This window comes from Artemia franciscana, chromosome 2 (assembly GCF_032884065.1).
Source record: "Artemia franciscana chromosome 2, ASM3288406v1, whole genome shotgun sequence".
Classification (NCBI taxonomy): domain Eukaryota; kingdom Metazoa; phylum Arthropoda; class Branchiopoda; order Anostraca; family Artemiidae; genus Artemia; species Artemia franciscana.
Genome location: NC_088864.1, coordinates 42,586,990 through 42,605,744, shown reverse-complemented (window position 1 = coordinate 42,605,744; position 18,755 = coordinate 42,586,990). Strand labels below are relative to the sequence as shown.

At 34.1% G+C, this 18,755-nt stretch overlaps 1 protein-coding gene across 1 annotated transcript in view; it reads left to right on the top strand.

The window, feature by feature from the left end:
• The first annotated feature begins 5,815 nt into the window (after positions 1 to 5,815).
• Positions 5,816 to 18,755, top strand: part of LOC136041988 (exosome complex component RRP43-like) — a 30,109-nt gene continuing 17,169 nt past the window's right edge. The window contains exons 1-2 of the mRNA XM_065726812.1: positions 5,816 to 5,943; positions 10,979 to 11,015. Coding sequence (XP_065582884.1) covers positions 5,906 to 5,943; positions 10,979 to 11,015 — 75 coding nt within the window. The 5' untranslated portion in view covers positions 5,816 to 5,905. The remainder of the gene's footprint in view (positions 5,944 to 10,978; positions 11,016 to 18,755) is intronic.

Here is an 18,755-nt window from a genome sequence, read left to right as displayed (position 1 = left end):
GACCCTATAATTTAATCAATAAATACTACAATATCCTTTTTCTCATACCTAATAATTAAGAGAAAAATTGATTATGAAATTATCTTTCATCTAATGAACCACATAGAAAGGATGCTTCAGAAATTGTCAGATGGTTTTTGATCTTTGAATAGGAATAAATATTAAATCTGTTCACTTATTCGAAAATGGCAGAATTTCACCTAATTGTGCTGTTTGTTAATTTTACAGGACTAAGGCATAAGGTTATATCAAGGGTAGTTTTCAGGATTATGACAAGGATCTTTGGTTACTGCAATATCTAGGCCCTTTCCCAGAATCAGATTTGTTGCTCTGGAAAGTCTTTCATATCGTCATCCTTTTGGCCCATTAGTATGCTGGCTCCAGAGATAACCGAATTGTTGTAGATCCAAGCATTAACCCTGTTTTTTAGCACTAAGATCTTATTTTAAGATATCACATCTTTCTGTAACGATTACCATTCTTTAATTCGTCACTGTTCTAATATCTTACAGCTCACTGATGCTGGCAAAAAGTATGAAGAACGCCATTGTTCTGCCACATAGAACAGTGATGAAAGAACTTTAATAAAATACTCAACTTTTTTCTTAGACGGTTGATCGAAGCAGAATGATGAAAACCGTTTGTATAAAAACGGTGTAAGAAGTAAGATCTTAGTCTTAAGATTTCCCTTTCCCGTAATATTATATCAAGGGAAATATTACTACTATTATTATTATATTATAATATTACCAAATCTTACATTAAGATTTCCCTTCCCGCATTATATATATATATATATATATATATATATATATATATATATATATATATATATATATATATATATATATATATATATATATATATATATATAATATATATATATATGCTCAACATTTTTCTTAGACCGTTGATAACAGCAGAATGATGAGAAATACGTTTTTATAAAAACGGCATAAGAAGTAAGATCTTAGTCCTAAGATTTCCCGCGATATTATATCAAGGAAAATGTTATTCTATTATTATCATTATTATATTGCAATATTATCAAATCTTACATAAAGTTATTTGTGAATGTTATTGAGACAGGTTTTGTAATTTTTTAAGGAATACTAGTTATAAAATTGTATTAAGGTCTATTTTGGACAACTGGTGTAAACATTAATTGGTAAATATACTTCCATCTATTATCCAGATATTTGGGCAAAAACTCCACAAGTGAAAATGAACTGAAGGTGAGTTTCGATAAAACTGCAAGGATTGAACTCATTCCTGCTCAGTTTCTGATTTAATTCCAAACCAACTATTATACCTTAACGCAACAATAATCCTATGCTATATAACGCTGATCACTTTTATGTATTTATCTTACATAACAAACAAGGATATGACCTCCAGTAAGCCCCTTCTATGGGCTGATCAGACGCTTGTTAGAATTCTATAAGACTGAGGGCCAACGGATTCTGTTGATTCTCATACTTCTCAGTCGTTAATCTAAGAGTGAAAAGTTGGTCGACACATCTTTTCCCCTTCCTAAATGCATACTGTTTCTCTCTTTAAGCTCTAAATATAGCATTGCTAAGTCTAAAAAGTATCACCATACTCAGTAATGTGCCTCCTACAGAGGCCAAGTTAATGTCTCTGTAATTACCAAACTCAATATTGTCACCTTTCTTATAAAAAAGTATAACTCAAATTTTCTTAAAGCGCTAGGCACTTCCCCTTTTCTAGAATAATATTCATAATCTTTAGTAATTTACTTCTAATTTCGCAACCAACACGTTTAAAAAACTCATTTACCAAGCAATCAGTGCCAGAGTCTTAGTGTTTTGTAATCCTTTTAGCATTATGTTTAGCACTTCTTCGTGAAATAAATATTCCTTCCCTTCCAAACTGTCACATACTTTTTCATTCATTCCAAAATTATATCTTGTTATATTGTACCGCTTTAGCAGTTTTTAAAACTTTCTGCTGATATCTCCTTGACACTTTATACTTGTCATGAATCGAGGTCCCTTTTATATATTTAACTGGGAGAAGTCCATGCTGAGTGCTTCGTCTCAGTTTTTTAACATGGCAATGCAGTGCTTTCCTATTATTTTGTCTGGCTGAATCTTCCGGATCTTCTGCAATTTCATACATGGCCTCCACTCTACTCGTTCCCAATGGTATTTTCTGCTTCCCTTACTTTCTTCTTTCTATCACATGGTCTGTGACTCAAATAATTTTTGCACAAACCCCCTATTTTCTACTAAGATTAAAACGTTTCCATAAATATTCTCAGCTGCATTTCTACCTTTCTTCACTATTACCATTTTATACTTCCAAGACTATTTTCTAAAATTATTCTATCCATATCCTGGATTGCTAAATTTTATACTCTCCAGTTTCATATACAAACGTTCCTGGAAAGTTTGTTTCAATTTATTACTTTGAAATCCACCAGCGTCTGAGCTTCCCGGAAAACAGTTATTATTGCTAAATTTCAACTTCCTAAATTTTGCTTTTAATACCAACAACATCCTATGTTCACTTGTATTGATCCTACCCAGTGGCGGTTCTGACTCTTTGCCTGGGCAGGGGGACATCTGCCCCCTCCCCCAGATTTTTCTGATAGCTGACATTTAAAATCTTTTTTTTTTATAATTTACACTCCTATGGCATATTTTGCACCACCCCAGATTATAAGGCCAAAAACCGCTATTTCTTACCATTCTTTCAATTTAGGTTGGCTTTCTTACCGTCATATGAGTATAATAATAACTTACGGGCTATTTTATGAACAAATACTGTGTTGCTATATAACGAGATTGTTATACCAATAAAATTGCAGCAGTCTATAACCGTTGCTATTTTCCTTTTCTACACCAAATTTTCCTAAGCCAGTATACCGTCTATACCTTTTCTTTCCAACCTGGGCATTAAAAGCCTCTAATAAAAAACAAATAAAAATACTTGGGATCCACTCTATTTTTTACTGTAAAACTAAACAAGATTCATCTGAATTAGTGCTATCTAGATACCTTGCACTTTTCAGTCGAAAAACGAGCAGCTAGAATTCTATTATTGATACCTTCCCAACACAAGAAAGACTTTTGAAGCTTCTTTATTAATCAGAAGCCCTACCCCTTGCCTTCAAGTGAGGAAATGGGTAGATTCAAAGGCACTCTTTAAACTTTCCACACACCTGCATTTACAACTATTTTTAGACTGAAATGGGCATAACTGACGTCGGAATAAGTGACTGATCAATGTGTGCTTTGGCATGGCTGGACCAGCTCCTTCTTACTTAAGTCTGTCGTTTGATACCTATAGGTTTTCGTAACACTTAATGTCAAAAAGATTTATTTTGTTGACAGAAAATTGTTTGACACTACCGCTGACATTTGGAGCAGAAATCAAAAAAGCTATATAGGTATTACGGCCCATTGGCTTGACTCTGATTATGTAAGGAAGTCCGCTGCAATTGTGTGCAGACATTTTATTGGAATCCATGCTTTTTCTGGTTGTGCTGCTCATCTGAACTCAATCAATAAAGACTTTAGCTTATGCCAGACAAAAAAAAAGTCAAAACAGTCACGGATAATGGCAGCAATTTTGTCAAAGTTTTCAGTGAGTATACTGCTCGATCATTGATAGAAAAAGAGAGTGAAATGCCAGTCTTTAGCGTTTTGGAGTATTTTGATGATGGGTTTGACTCTGATGAAGACACTGTTGCCATGGAATCCGTTGTTCATATTCTCAACAACAGCATATATGATATGGACAGTAGAATTTTTATCTACAAGAGCATTTGTGATACTATAGTCATACACTGAACCTGGTTGCACAAAAAGATAGTGAGTGAGCATTTTTTTAGTGTTTCATTTCAAAAACTTTATCAATCTGCCATGTCCAAATGCCAAAGCATATGGATTGCAACAAATCATAGCGCAAAAGCTGCTAACACATTTTGTAAATTGCTGGAAGGCGCCCAGTCGTATCATATGCTACACGCTGGAACACTCTCCATGATGCAGTAAAGAATGTTATAGACATATCTGATGCGGAAAAGTTATCCAGTACCTGTAATGAACTGAAACTTACAAAGTTGAAACCTGTAGAAAGGAATCTGCTTAAGCAGTATGTTATTATTACACATCCATTCTGCCAAGCCTTATTTTTTGCAAAGAAATCTACGGTGAAAAAAAAATAGCCGTATTGGTGCTGTTTTGCTAGTAATTTATGGTTTTGGAGACAAAACTAAAGGGTTTTCAGAATATCCGCACTCTCAAGCATGCTTTGTCATTAGTAGAGGCCATTTTAGGTAAATTGCATGAACGCTTCTTGCAAGTTTTTTCGATGGAATTGGAAGAGAAAGCCTTCAGTGAACTAGTCATAGCTACTTGCTCTCACTCGAGTTTCAAATTACGATGGTTGACTGCAGCCTTGCAAGGGCAAAAAAAACGAATAATAAACATAGTGAATTTAGAAATGAAAAAAGTGGCCATGCTTGTCACCAGTGATGAGGTGGCTGAAGATGCTGTGGAGTCTGGTACAAATGAGACTAGTGGTTTATTTTCATTAATGGAAGATGATGATACTATCAATAATTAAGAAGTAAATATAGGCACTAGTCTCAAAGTTTAATTAACCAAATTTCTTAAAGACAAGAGGAGGACCGTCGATTCTCTGAAAGATTACCCGAAATTTGGAAAACTGTTTAAAAATTTTAATACCCCTCTCCCATCATCTGCACCTGTTGAACGCTTATTTTCCGAAGCAGGAGAAATATTGACCGCAAATAGACGCCGCTTAGAAGATACTAAGTTAAAGAGGTTTTTGATACTAACAATAAACAAAGATGCCATGACTCCTGATTAAAATAAGGGCTTTTTCCCAGATATCTTTTTTTGCAGTAGTGTTATATTAAACTGCGCTGTTGATCATAGTAATATGGCAACTGCTTAGACAAAGTTTTCATGGTTCAAGTTCCTTCTTTATTGACAGATTCTGGTGCCAGATTACGGAATTCCGACCAATGAAGACAAATCATCTGTCGACGGATCTGTCAATCTGTCCGAAAATGACCGATCTTCATTAGTCCAAATTCTGAAATTTGGTGTCAGAATCTGTCAAAAAAGACTGAACTTTAATTTCTTAAGTAAATGTAATGCGTTGTTCAAACTGATGTGATAAGAAATGTTACCTGACTATATCCAAATTTGATAAAACAGCCACACAAAGCTAATATTTTGGTCATTTTGACTTCCACATCTTTCTTGATCAATACTTTGATCCATACCCAAAATCATTCTGATTGGTGATTCATGCGAGAAAATAGAAGCGAGCTTAATTTTACTTATTAAGAATTGAAAAAGGTTGAAAAAAAAATTGAAAAAAATTGAAAAAGGTAGGAAAGCTTATTTGACATAGGAATTGGATATGCTATGTTTGTCACGTCACCTGTCATGCTCACTCAATGAAGCCTCTATGAAAGTCGGTACTGGTATAATTTTTAGATACTTTATATTATTATAATGAATTCATTATTCAAACCAATTTCAGAGGTTCAAACCTGATAACTGTCGACCCTGGATATGGCCAAGAATCGTGAGTTCTTTTTTACTTCTCCACTAGAAATAATGCCAAAACTAATTTCAGTTTCTCTTTTGACGACCTAACCATATTCTTTACCATGCAAAAAGCCTTCAAGTCATATACTTCTGTACTTAAGGCCCAGGTATACGGTCTTTTCTTTCAATCATTTCCATTTTCCCGAGAAAGGGTCAAGTTCTTAGGCCCAGACCTCATCATAGGGTTTTGTCGCAACGCTGCTTATTATCGCTCTGTGTTTATTTAAATTTATAAGTCAGTAGTTGGACCGCAAGGTGTAAAGGGTCTTTTGGTATTTCACTTCACTGCTATGGCTGTTGATAACACAATAATTGCAAATCCGCTTAAGTAAGCTAATCATCGATCCTTTAAAAAATCAAAGTGTTAGAAGTAGGCCTAGGCTGTATAATTCGGGCCAGGCCTTAATATATTTGTGCATTAAGGGGGGGGGGCTGAAGTATAGCAGGGAAGAATGTGTTAGGTAGGCTATAACCGAGTTATTCTGCATGTTATGAATTGTTTTCTTGTTGTTGATGTAATTTAATAGAGCATGTAGAATTTCTTCTCTATGCTCCATAATTGTTTTCTTAATATATTTCCTTCTCAAGGCACCAAAGGTATGGTTGTAGATGACTCTTTTTACTACATTGAAAAATACTTACATTAGGAGTGTTACTTTTAAAATTGAATTAGGTTCCTAATTGACTTGGTCCTGGGAAGGTGTTTTCAAGGTCTTATATCTCTTCTTTAAAATTTTTCAGATTGGTACCTTAGCTCCAGTAAGACTTCTATCTCAATGAATTGTAGTAGGCCTAGTCCTCCTCTAGAATTTCCTTTAATGCCCTTGTTGAGGCTGCTTTCATCCTGTCCACTAGAATAAATTAGAGATAGGTGTTTAAAAAATTCTTCCCATGACATATTTTATTCAGTAGACTCATCTCTGCAAGTTTCATTTTCCTAACCTAACCCCTGTCCAGGATAGTGAAAAATAGCTAAATTAGAGTTTTACCCTAAAATGCGTGTGTAATTTTTTCCTCTTATGCATAGTTTAGCTATAAAGAAATTAAATACATGACTTGATGGCTTTTTATGGTTTTTCTGTGTAGCCAATAATAATTGTTTATGGGGAAAATTCCTTTTTGGGCCCTAAAAGGTAACTTGCTACCTTATCCATAGTTTTGAAAATGACATAATGTTAAAATATTAGTTAAGAACTCACAATACAATTATTAAATCTATTACTTTAAAATAATATATTCCAAAGGCATTAGGTAAATTTATGACAGTTCATATTATTGACTTACCAATAAAGTGAACATACCACTTGATGCCTTTTTTATGATCTTTATGAATATAGTAATTGATTCTATTGCAAACTCAAATTTAAGCACTTTTTGACCTAACCCAGCCTAACCTAAACTAACCTTATATGATATTGGTTTCCATTGCAAATTCAATTTTAACCCAACCTATTCTTTCTAGCCTTACCCAAATATATATCACATGTTTTATATTCCCTATGCATTTATTGATTCTTGATTTTGTCATTGTTGGTTAAATTTACAGGTATATAAGCTGTATCTTAAATAATGGGAAAAGGTATCATTTTTGAGGGTCTGTAGAGGGCTTAAAATTGAATTTGCAACAGAAGAGAATATCATACTGAGTCTTGTACCTTTGCTAAATGGTGATTTATTAGGTTTTAAAAAATATGGAATAGAGTTTTGTAAATAAAAAAAAAAAAATGCCGTTCATGGCTTAAAATCTCATTGAAATTATTGAAATTGTGTTGTTAAAAATTAACCATGAGATTAATCCTTAGAAGAATTGTAAAGGTAGAGGCAGGAGATGGAAAGGGCCAGCCAGGGATTTAATTGGTCTTTGAGTCAGGTCATATGAGTTTTCTGAACTACAGTACTTTCCAAGATAGGAAAATTTTAGGTAATGGTCTTCTTTTTATCTTGAGAGGTAGTTGAGTCAGATGAACAAAACTTCTGGAATGAACTCAGAGCCTGAATCTTGACCCAAGATTGTATTTTGAAAGCTCTTCCATATTTTCTAATGATCATTTCATGTTGCACTTTAAGTTACATAGAAAACACTATTTCTTTTTACCGGAGTTCACAAATGCATAAAATTATGTTGTAATTAGGACTAGGACAGGGTAGACCTAATTCACAAGAAAGAAGTGTTAGCTGCTATTATTGTACAAAAAAGGCTTCTTCAATTCTGATTAGTCTTCATGTCATTAAATTTCCCTGTAGCATGGGAAAGCCACCTCCAGATTATGAGCACTAAACAGGGCTGAAAGCTGGTTATTTCAGTATGACCAGAATCCAAACACCAAAGCCTAGAATGAAATTGGCAAGGAATTCCCCCAAAGATGGAAATATGTGGGTGACTTGTCAATCCTTGAAGTATGTCATAGGAATATTAAAAGTGACCCTGTTGAAATCATAACCCAATGTTTGGATGAATCTAAGAATCTAAATATGACAGTAAATCCCACTAAATCACAGATAATGACAATCAACTTCTTGAAATCTACCCCTGCGTTTTGCAACCCAATCCCAAGCAATATGCTAGTGAAACATGTTAAGCTTCTTGGTGTACAATTTATAATGATCTTAAGTGGGATACACATGTTTCCAACATTGTTAAACAAGCAAATGTTTCACTCCATTTTTAAGCTGCAAAACAAATTTAATTGTCCTAAGATACATTCCCTCCATGTTTACTTATCCTTTATCATGCCGTTACTAGAATATGCATGTCTGGTCTGGCATTCACAACTTTCAAATGAACTTAATGACAAAATCGAGTCAGTCCAAAAACGTTTGCTAAGGATCATTTACAAAGAAGGCAAAATTCCATACTCCTTCCTCCTTAAAGCTGCACGCATTACCACCTTAAAAGAAAGGAGGGAAAAAACTTGCCTGCTTTTCACTAAATCAGTCATTTCCAATCCCCATACTGAGGACTTACTCCCTGATTTTCAAAACCCCATTAGACTCCAACTCCCCCAGTCAGCCTCCTTAGCAATCCCAACTTACTCTCCAATCCATGCTGTTACAGAAAGGTTTCGTAAAAGTTTTATGCCCTTTATTCTGGAACACCTTAATAATAATTTGTGATTATGTACTTGCCAAATTCCCCTTTTCCTCTATTGTTGTTTTTATTTTTTTTTTATTTACTGCAATGTTTTTGTAATTTAATTGTTAAGTTTACTGATTTGCCCTTTATCTTTTATGATTTTGCTTTTACTGACATATAAAGCAAATTCGGCTCTATAGAGCTTGTGATAGTCTTTTGAAAATAAATATTATCTTATCTTTTATCTTATCTGAATGGCATATGATGCTGTACTACCTGTCTTCTCTGGAGAAGAATGTCATGTTGCAGAAATGACATGCCAAAACAGTTGTTGGTGTCATTTGTTGTTGCTGATAACATAGTTATCTGTGTTATCACAGTTACTTGTCATTTATTTGGCAGTTAATACAGTTATCTGACCAATAAATTTGTCAGAACTTATTTGTTTCTTTTTCTTTTCTTTCTTTATTACTCCATCAGTGTTCTATCTTACATTTTTGATTGGCACTAAATTTATATGATAATATAGTGAATAGAGAGTTTATGCCATAGGATATTTCTGTGAGCTGACAATATCATTAAAGTGTAATGTAATGTCCTATTACACAAACAACAAATTGGCATATTTTTTGTTTAGAATAAAACTGGCTCCCTTGTCCACATAGTTCAACTTTTGCTTATCTTTTATTATTTAGGACCTAAAGAAGGAAAGAATGAGGGACCAGATTTTGAGGGAAAAACTTTTTCAGACTTGCAAACAGAATCAAAAGCAGATTAGAACCAGTGTTTTTTGTAAATATACAACTTATTTGAACAAATTATATGGAATAAATTCACTTGTTTAAAAAAATCCAAGATATAACCTGCTATGCATCATTGGGCATCCTGAATATTGATTCCTGGGCAGACATGTGTCTACATGCAAGTCTAACCAGATATGCGTGGGAAAACTGCTTGAAAGAACTAACATACCTGGTATTTTTAGGATACAAACCAACTGTAATCACTTGCATTTGGCTACCAGAGACAACTCACACAGGGAATATAATATGCACTAGCATAATACACTAGCAGCTGAATATGTTTTTTATGAGGGAATAACTTTTCTGGACTTACAAACACAATCAAAAGCAGATTAGAACCAGTATTTTTTGTAAATATATGACATTTTTAAACAAATTACATTGAATAAGATCACTTGTTTTAAAAAAAATCCAAGATATAACCTGCTATGCATCGATTTTGGCCATCTTGGAAATATTTTTCAGTTATGAGAACTCCATGTTTCTGCTTTTTTTTATTTTTTAGGTACAAAAATAAATAAAAATTAGTGAAGTTTGAATTCCATAAGCACAGTAGACACATTTTTGGCTATTGACTTCAAAATTACAAGTTTCTATAAAGCACGGTTTTGGTTTCTTATTTATTTTTGTATGAGTGAAAAAAGGGGAAAAAAGTTATTTATGATATATAATCCTTATTAACTTCTGAGTTACCAGCTAAAAGTTTTTCAAACTGGGAAATATCTCTAAAACATGGGATCCTCCTGTAAATTTTCTTGTGCAATTTGTTTAGGGAAATCAAAACCGTACTTTATGAGAACTCGTTCTTTCGAAGTCTATACCCAAAAATCTGTCTGCTATGCTTATAGAATTCAAACTTCATTAATTTTTATTTTAGACCCAAAGAAAAAAAAAATCAGCTGAAATATGGCCTTGATAATTTTTGTGCAAAGGCTGGGCTTACCTCATTCCAATTAAGTGTAAATTGATAGTAGGCCTACTTGCTGATCGGTTTTGTATACTTATTCGTACAGAGCAAGTAGTTTTGCAAAAGCCTGAATGGATTCTAAAGAAAATAGACTTTTCTTATATACACTGTCTCTAAAATGCAGCTTAGGAAGTTTTGCAGCTGGCATGTATGCTATTACAGGCGAGTATTATTAATACTTTATGAAGATTGAAAGAGCAAAATGAAAGATCACAAGTAACCTTTCAGTGACACTGACTTCTGTTTTTCATGTGATATCTTTACTTGGGGAGGTATATCCCTTAGACATAGATACTAGTCTCTTTGGTCATATGCATGTCAGCCCTCAAGTATGAGCATAAGTGCTAGTCATGTTTGAAAAGTGGGATAATTAACAACGAGTGAAATATAGATTGATGTATGGTGAAGCTTTAGAAAAATGCAAGCACCATTAAAATAGCAGGAAGTTTTGTATTGATTAGCTATTAATAGTAAATATTTAGTATTAATTGTTATCTAATTTTTATTTGTTGTCTTTTAGATTGCTGAAATACACTGAAGTTCTGGAATATTCTTTGGTATGTATCAACTTTGTTAAATTGTTAGGTTAAATGTTGTTGTTAGGTAATTATAGTTTTTGTTTAATCTTAGTTATTAATGCAGGAAGAGGAACACAGATCATAACAACCCAAGGTACTGCTTAGAGAGCCTGAAACCCTTGCTCCTTTGAAGCTTGTCCCTTTGGTACTGAAAGTTTCTACTTTCCATGTTATATATGAAATTTGTGGTGAAATTATTGATTTTGTTGTTACCACAATCTGATCAAATTAAAACAATGTGCCCCAACCCCCTTCAAAAATGAAAATATAATGCATATTGTTTAAGCCCTCTTGAGAACCTAAAAATTATGCTAAGGTGTGGCTAACCTATGGCCTACAAGCCCTATGCAACCTGCCTTTAAAATTTTCATGGCAATGAGAATCATGATACTGTTACAAATTGTATTTGTTTTTAAAATGTCAAAAATAGGGGAATGAATATATTGAAAATTTCAATATTTTTGTATCCATGTATTCAAAAGTTGACCGTCAAAATTACAACAAAAGAACTAAGTCTGACTTGAAAAATAGTTTGGCTAAATTCTTGCAAAAGTTTGAGTGATATTGCCTGATTTGTTTCAGAGTTTACAATTATGAAGTCCTAGAATGATATTATTACATTTTTTGAAGGAGCAATGTGCACACATCATGGAGTATCCAATTTCTAATATATGCACTTGTAAGCGCTGCCTTGACCCCTTGATATGTAAAGGTAATTTTGATAACGGAACAAATTCTCAATTTTAAGTAAAAATTAGATTTTTCTTTCGTTTTGTGTACTGAGACTGCAGGATCATATTTTACTGCACAAGTATAAGGGCAAAAAAAGAAGAATAGTGGCGAAAATAGAAAGTATGCCAAGGAATGTGGAGAAAAGTAGTTCTTCATAGTTCAAAATACAAAAATTTTGTGTTTGATTTGTCATTAGGTCATTGCTGTATTCAAACAATTTAATGTTAAGAAGAATTACAAAACAAAACACCAAGATTTTTGCAAGCAATATAATTGAAGGTCAAAGAGTCTCATTTGCAATTAATGGTTCAATGAAAATGGTTGGTGCAGCATTGCAGCAGCTTTCCAAATTGTTAAGGCAAGCTATTCTTTTTCATTTTGATTTGAGTTGTTTTAAAAAAGCTTTTCAAAAAAGAAGTTTTTCACTGAAAATCAAAGAGCCATATTGAAACTAAAACGACCAAAAACAAAGTCATATATTATTTAAACAAAAATAAACAGAAATTACTATGAATGAATAGATGAATCCGAAAACGAACAAAAATTAAAATGAATAATCATATCGAGTATAAAGGCACCAGATGCCAGTTTGGACGAATCCTAAAACGAAGAGAAATTATAATAAATAATCAGGTTAAACTTAAACGAATAGAAGCTTCCACAAATAAAAATAGGGCTACCAGCTTTGCTTAAATCATGACCAGAGCATCATATGTGCTTCATTGTAAACGATTTCTATTTTGAGCCGTATGTTTGTTTTTATTTTTCCTAATATCATCAATAATACAACAGCAAATAGCATTGCAAGACTAATTAAGGGTTAAAAAAAGGAGCTGCCACAAATAAGTGGGGGGCTATACCACTCCCTCTTGAATCATCTAAAAGGCTTGAGTTTTATTTGGACTTTGCTGAAAACCAAAGAATCAACAAAGAAAATCACAAACAAGATTATGGGACCGAATTTTTTTTTGTACTATTACATGTTTGACTTTCAGTTTAATTTGTTTTTAAAAGAATGTTTGTTTTTATCAAAGCTTCTTTTTCTGATTCAAACATATAGAAAATTAATCCTTAAATGATATTTGTCAAACCAACATTGGTAATCTTTGAAGTAATCTTTTTAGTTTGTTGAAGTGGTATTTTGAGTTGATGAAACAATGAATGATTTAAATATGAATTGTCTATGTTTTTGAAAGGAATTCATTTAAAAGGACAAAAGTACAGATAAAAATTTACTGTTTTTAGACTAATGAAACTAGATCAGTTGTTTAAAATATATAAAGATGTTAATCCCTGAAAGTGTCAGCAGTTTTTGTTTTTCAATGTTATAATCAGGGTTGTATCCAGGAATTTTTTTTTTTTTTTTGGGGGGGGGGGGTATAAAAAATCTTCAAAAAACGTGTCAAAAATGTGTTTATATTCATTTTTGTTATGTTTTTACGAGTCGGACAAACGTTTCAGGGGGTGGGGTCCAAACTCCTTCCCCTGGATATGGCCTTGTGTTATAATTGTAAAAGAGAAACTATTTAGCTAAACTTTGTTTCCAGTAAAAGCGCAAATGACTCTCTGGCTCTTAGAGGGTGAAGTGGGGAAGGTCAATAGCACTTTTATTTGTAATAATGTCTGTTCATTTTAGGTTTTACTTAATTATAAATTGTAATTTCTGTTCCTTTTAGGATTCACTTATTCATCCATAGCAGTATCTGTTAGCTTTACATTTCATGTTATTATTGATTTTAATTTCTGTTCTTTTTGAGTTACAATTCTTCATTTAAAGTAATTGTGTTGCGAGAGCAACACTTTGGTTTTGTCGTGTTTTTTTTTTTTTTTTTGTTCCTAGCACCCCGATTTCAGCTTATTCCTAGAAAGTGGTAAGGGTCTAACCTCTGTGGTTTTTACGGAAAGTGTGGACCTTAGGCCGGATTGATGAATATCAATCAATCAATCAATCAATCAATTTATTAATACTAAAGAAAACTATTACAAAAGTAAATCAATTAATAGGCCCAAGAAGCTATGCTTGTAATGGGCCACAGAGCACAAAAAAAAAAAAAAAAACACTTATAAAATATATACAAAAAAAAAAAAAAAAAAAAAAAAAAAACAAACACTGGAACAAGACAAGATTTTAAAAGAAGAGAAGTGACATACAAATTGGGATAGAATTAAAAGAGAGACAAAAATTATTTAACTGGAAAGACCCGACGAAATAATGCATTTGCAGAAAGAAAAAGAGGGACATCCAAAGGGATGGAGTTCCATAATAGAATTGACTGATATACAGGAGACCTCTGAGCTGCTGTAGAGGATCGTTTTGGTAAAATAAATCGTCGAGAAGAATTACGCAAAGAAGAAAAGTACCTACCTGAGCCTGTCCTTGAGAAAAACTGCTGCAGGGTCGGTGGAAGAGTACCTAGAAAAGTAGAATACGCTAAATAAAGAGTATTTTTACCTATAATATGATCCAGCGGAGCTATTCCAGTATCATTATAAAGATCAGAGGAAGGGTAAAGCCGAGGGAGAAGAAAAGTAGCCTTCACTGCCCTATTTTGGGCTCTTTGAAGTGAGCAGAGAAGAGATTTATTAGTATTGCCCCAGACAGAGCAGCAATAAGAAAGGTAAGGATGAATAAAAGCATGATAAAGAGAAACCATAATATCAGGAGGAAGAAATGAATTAATCCGGTGCAACATTGAAGACTGGCGGAGTATTAAGGAACGGGTGTGAGTTATATGCGGTTTAAAAGAAAGAAAACAGTCAAGATACACACCAAGAAGTTTCACCATAGTAGCTTGGGGTATAATATCATTCCCAAAAGTCAGGGTGATTGGCTCCCGTACGTCTCTCATGCGGTAAGGGGTCCTAAAGTTGACAATGGCACTCTTTCGGCTGTTAAGAGCCATACCATTTGACCAGCACCAATCCTTTACTTTATCAAGAAGACCTTGAGCTATAGAAGTGGCAGATGGCAGGTCCACCGCAGCAATGAAAAAATTACTGTCATCAGCAAAAAGAACAGGGTGAATATGGGGATGAATACCATCAACAAGATCATTAATGTAGATTAGAAACAAAAGTGGTCCAAGCACAGAGCCTTGTGGGACACCTTTCAATACAGGCAAAGTAGTGGAAGAAGTACGGTTAACCAAAACATACTGAGATCTATCTGAGAGGTAGGACCTAAACCAATCTAGTGGGACTCCATGCACACCAAATAAGGATAGTTTAGACAGAAGAACATTGTGGTCAACCATATCAAAGGCCTTTGAAAAGTCAAGAAATAGACCCAAAACACACAAGCCCTTGTCCAGATTAACACGCACAAACTCTGTAGCATCAGTAAGTGCATGTAAGGTAGAGAATGAGGGACGAAAACCATACTGATGGTTAGTGATGAGAGAATTTCCATCAGTCGAATTAGTACTAAATACAAATGAAGAGAGTCGACGATACACTACTTTTTCAACAACCTTTGAGATGACGGGAAGAAGAGAAATAGGTCTGTAGTTTGAAATTAGAGACGAATCACCTTTTTTATGCAAAGGTAGAACAGTAGCAACTTTAAATGAATGAGGGAAAATACCAGAAGAAAGAGAGAGGTTAGTTATGTGTGAAATCGGATGAGAAACAAACTGACTAATTTTTTTAAGGACATTATTACTCAAACCAAAACTATCAACTGAACGACTGCTAGGAAGTTGGGAAATAATACTAGAAATCTCAGTAGTACTACATGGGGAAAGGAAAAAAGACTTCTCTGCCAAGGGAAAACAACTTACTCTACTCGGGGGTGGAATTAGAACTGAAGGAAGTGTGGTGAAATACGAATTGAAGGCACTCGCTGAGGATTTTTTGTCTACAACAGAACCATCAGCATTTCTATAAAAACATGGAGAGGAATGTTTGTGTTTCTTGCGAGAGAGAGCTTCATTAATTACAGTCCAAACCTTGCGCAAATTCCCCTTGCATTCATTAATTCGACGCGAAAAATACAGCTTTTTTGCTACACGAACTGAAGAAGTGAGCACATTTTTGTAATGTTTATACTTCAAAAGATCATCCTGTGTCTTACTTTTACATGCAGCCTTGAACAAAGAGGCTTTCATATGGGTTGCATTGATCAGACCTCTAGACATCCATGGGCATTTGGGTGCAAAATTCCTTGGCTTATTTCTAAGAGGAAAATGCTTATCCAACAGAGTCCCCATACGACACAAAAATAATCTAGTTGCACAATCAGCATCATTAGCTTCAAGAACACTAGACCAATCATTACTCTGAAGACCATATATTAAATTAGAAATTTCCTTATCTGTAAAAGTTCTGAAAGAAGATTTACCTTTCTCATCCACAGTAATCTCAGTTTTAGGCACAGATAGTGATAGATAAATAGGAAAGTGATCAGAAAGATCAGTGAAAACAAGACCAGAAGAGAACTTCAGATTAGGAGAATGAGAAGTGAAAATATTATCTATTAAAGTGGCAGAATTTCTTGAAGGGTCAACACGAGAAGGAAAAAAAATTGAAGGAAGTAGCCCTGAAGAAGAAAATACATCAAAAAGATGGTCACATTCATCATTTGATCCAACATTTAACATATTGCAATTAAAGTCTCCCAAAACACAAATTCGTTTTTTAGAGAAAGTCCCCACACCAGAAAGCTGATCAAGCAAATCACAGAACAGATGTGTTGGAAAAGGAGGGGGCTTATAAAACAAACAAACAGTATCACATGCAAACTGGCTTTTCAGATCAATGACAAGAGAATAAACTGTCCTACTATTAGACACCACTGATGTAAACAAGGATTCAAGGTCAGATCTTCTACAAAATTCAATATTAGATTTTATAAACAAAGAAATACCCCCAGAACACTTTGTTACCATTCTAGGGACATGAATAGCCATATAACCATCCATATCATAAGCTGTAAAATTATCACTATCAGATAACCATGTTTCTGTCAAGCCTATGACATCAAAAGGGCAAGAATTATTAGACCACAAATACGATTTAAGACTGTCCCACTTATCTCTTATTCCACGCACATTCAAACAAAATACATTAAAGCAACTATTTGAAGAGAGTGAGGGCAAAATGTTATCACAATAATCAATGGTGGTGTGATAATTGCAGCTAGAACTAACCATAGATTCAAGGAGAGGGTCAAAAGTGTGTGCCTCCTGTCTACCAGCACTACTTGGTTGATCAAATATAACTGAATTAAGAATAGATGAATTCAAAAGAAAGGAGAAATCACCCATATATACTACACAAGACAAATGTATACAACAACTTTACAAATGAACACAATATCCATACAAGCAGGCTGAAGTAAGAGAGGGTGGATTGAAAGGTAAGACATATAGGCAACAATAGAGAAAACAACTGCAAGAACAAAGACAATAATAAACTACTAGGTTCAAAGGGAATAAAAATAATAAACAACATTATGCAAACATAAGAAAAACAATTAAATCATAAATAAATTTACAAAACAGAGCTGAAAAAAAGAGAAATGATTTATTTCACTCCTGGGAGGGGCTTTGATGGACTTGGATGAGCTGTAATTAACTGATAGAGAGTATCAACTTGAGATGCCTCTTTGACAGTAATCACTTTACCATCAGAAAGCTTTGTGAGTATTTCTCCTCCACTAGACCATGTAGACCTCTTCCCAAGCTTTGATTTAGTATAATTAAGTAGCTGAAGTCTAGACTTTGTGAGTGACTCAGAAATAAAGACACCTCTACCTTGCAAGCATTTCTTTTCTCTAAGAATGAGCTGCTGCATTCTAGAACTGCAAAATTCCACAACAAATGGACGAGGTTTCAAACCTGAGCCATGCTTACCAATCCTTCTAGCAGAAACTATATCATTCTGGGTCACAGGAATACCAGGAAATCTAGTACTGCAAAATCCAAGGAATCTGCTTTCAGAAGCTTCTGGATAAGGGTCTTCTTTTAAACCAAATAGAACCAGCTGATTTGAGAGTTTCATTTGGTCAAACTGATCACTCAGATGATCAACATTGGATTGAATTGGTTTCAGAGAATTTTGCAGCTTTGACAGACCTGAGTCAAGCAATGTCAGGGAGGATTCAAGCTTTGTCATCCTCAGATCATATTGTTTGAGTGATTTTTCAACAAGCACATCAAAATCCATTTTCAGGCTAGAGTATACCTCTTGTTTGATTATTTCTATACTGTTGGCATCAAAAGTAGCAGGTTCATGACTAGGGGTAAGTTTTTTAACAGAGGCCTCAACCAATGGACCAACTTCAGTAGACAGTGCTTGACTGACAACTTCTGCCATTGTAGTTTTGAGCGTTTGATCATTCAGCTTCTGCTTATTCTTTAGGGTGTTTAAGTGAGAGGTGAGCAATGCAATTTGATCATTAATGGATTCAGTACCACTAAACTGTATGGAGCAGTCTGATCTCATCTCTCTGGTGTTAGGTCTATAGCTCTTTTTTGTATCACCCATGATTTAAAGATATAGCAGAGATATAGGCATCAAGCACAAAATAAAAAGACTGTACCTGTACCAGTTTCAAATTGAAGATGGACTAAAATCTATAAGTGTTAAATATATGCGACAGTTACCCTGCCCCACAGCCAATATATCTTCTTTGAATGATCAATGGAAAAAATTACAGAAATAAAAAAGTGGGAACCGAAAGTGCTGCCATCTATTGTTTCTACCCATTTCTGTTCCGTGATTTCAGCTGAGTTTATCATTCGGTTTTTCGCACTTGGGACTGCGGTAGAGAAATGGTATCAGATGTGCCTCTTAAACTTTAAAAGTTCTCTCATTGCTAAAGAAATTAGAGTTTATCCTTTGCTCCTTTCTAAGTGATGACGTTAGAAAGTTGGCCTACGGCAAAAAAGTCAACTTTTGAACTAAGACAGATAGATTTTTTTTCGACGGCAGTCGATAGCTTTTGATGAGCTGATCAAAGTATATGTCATCCATTTTTTTGTACAA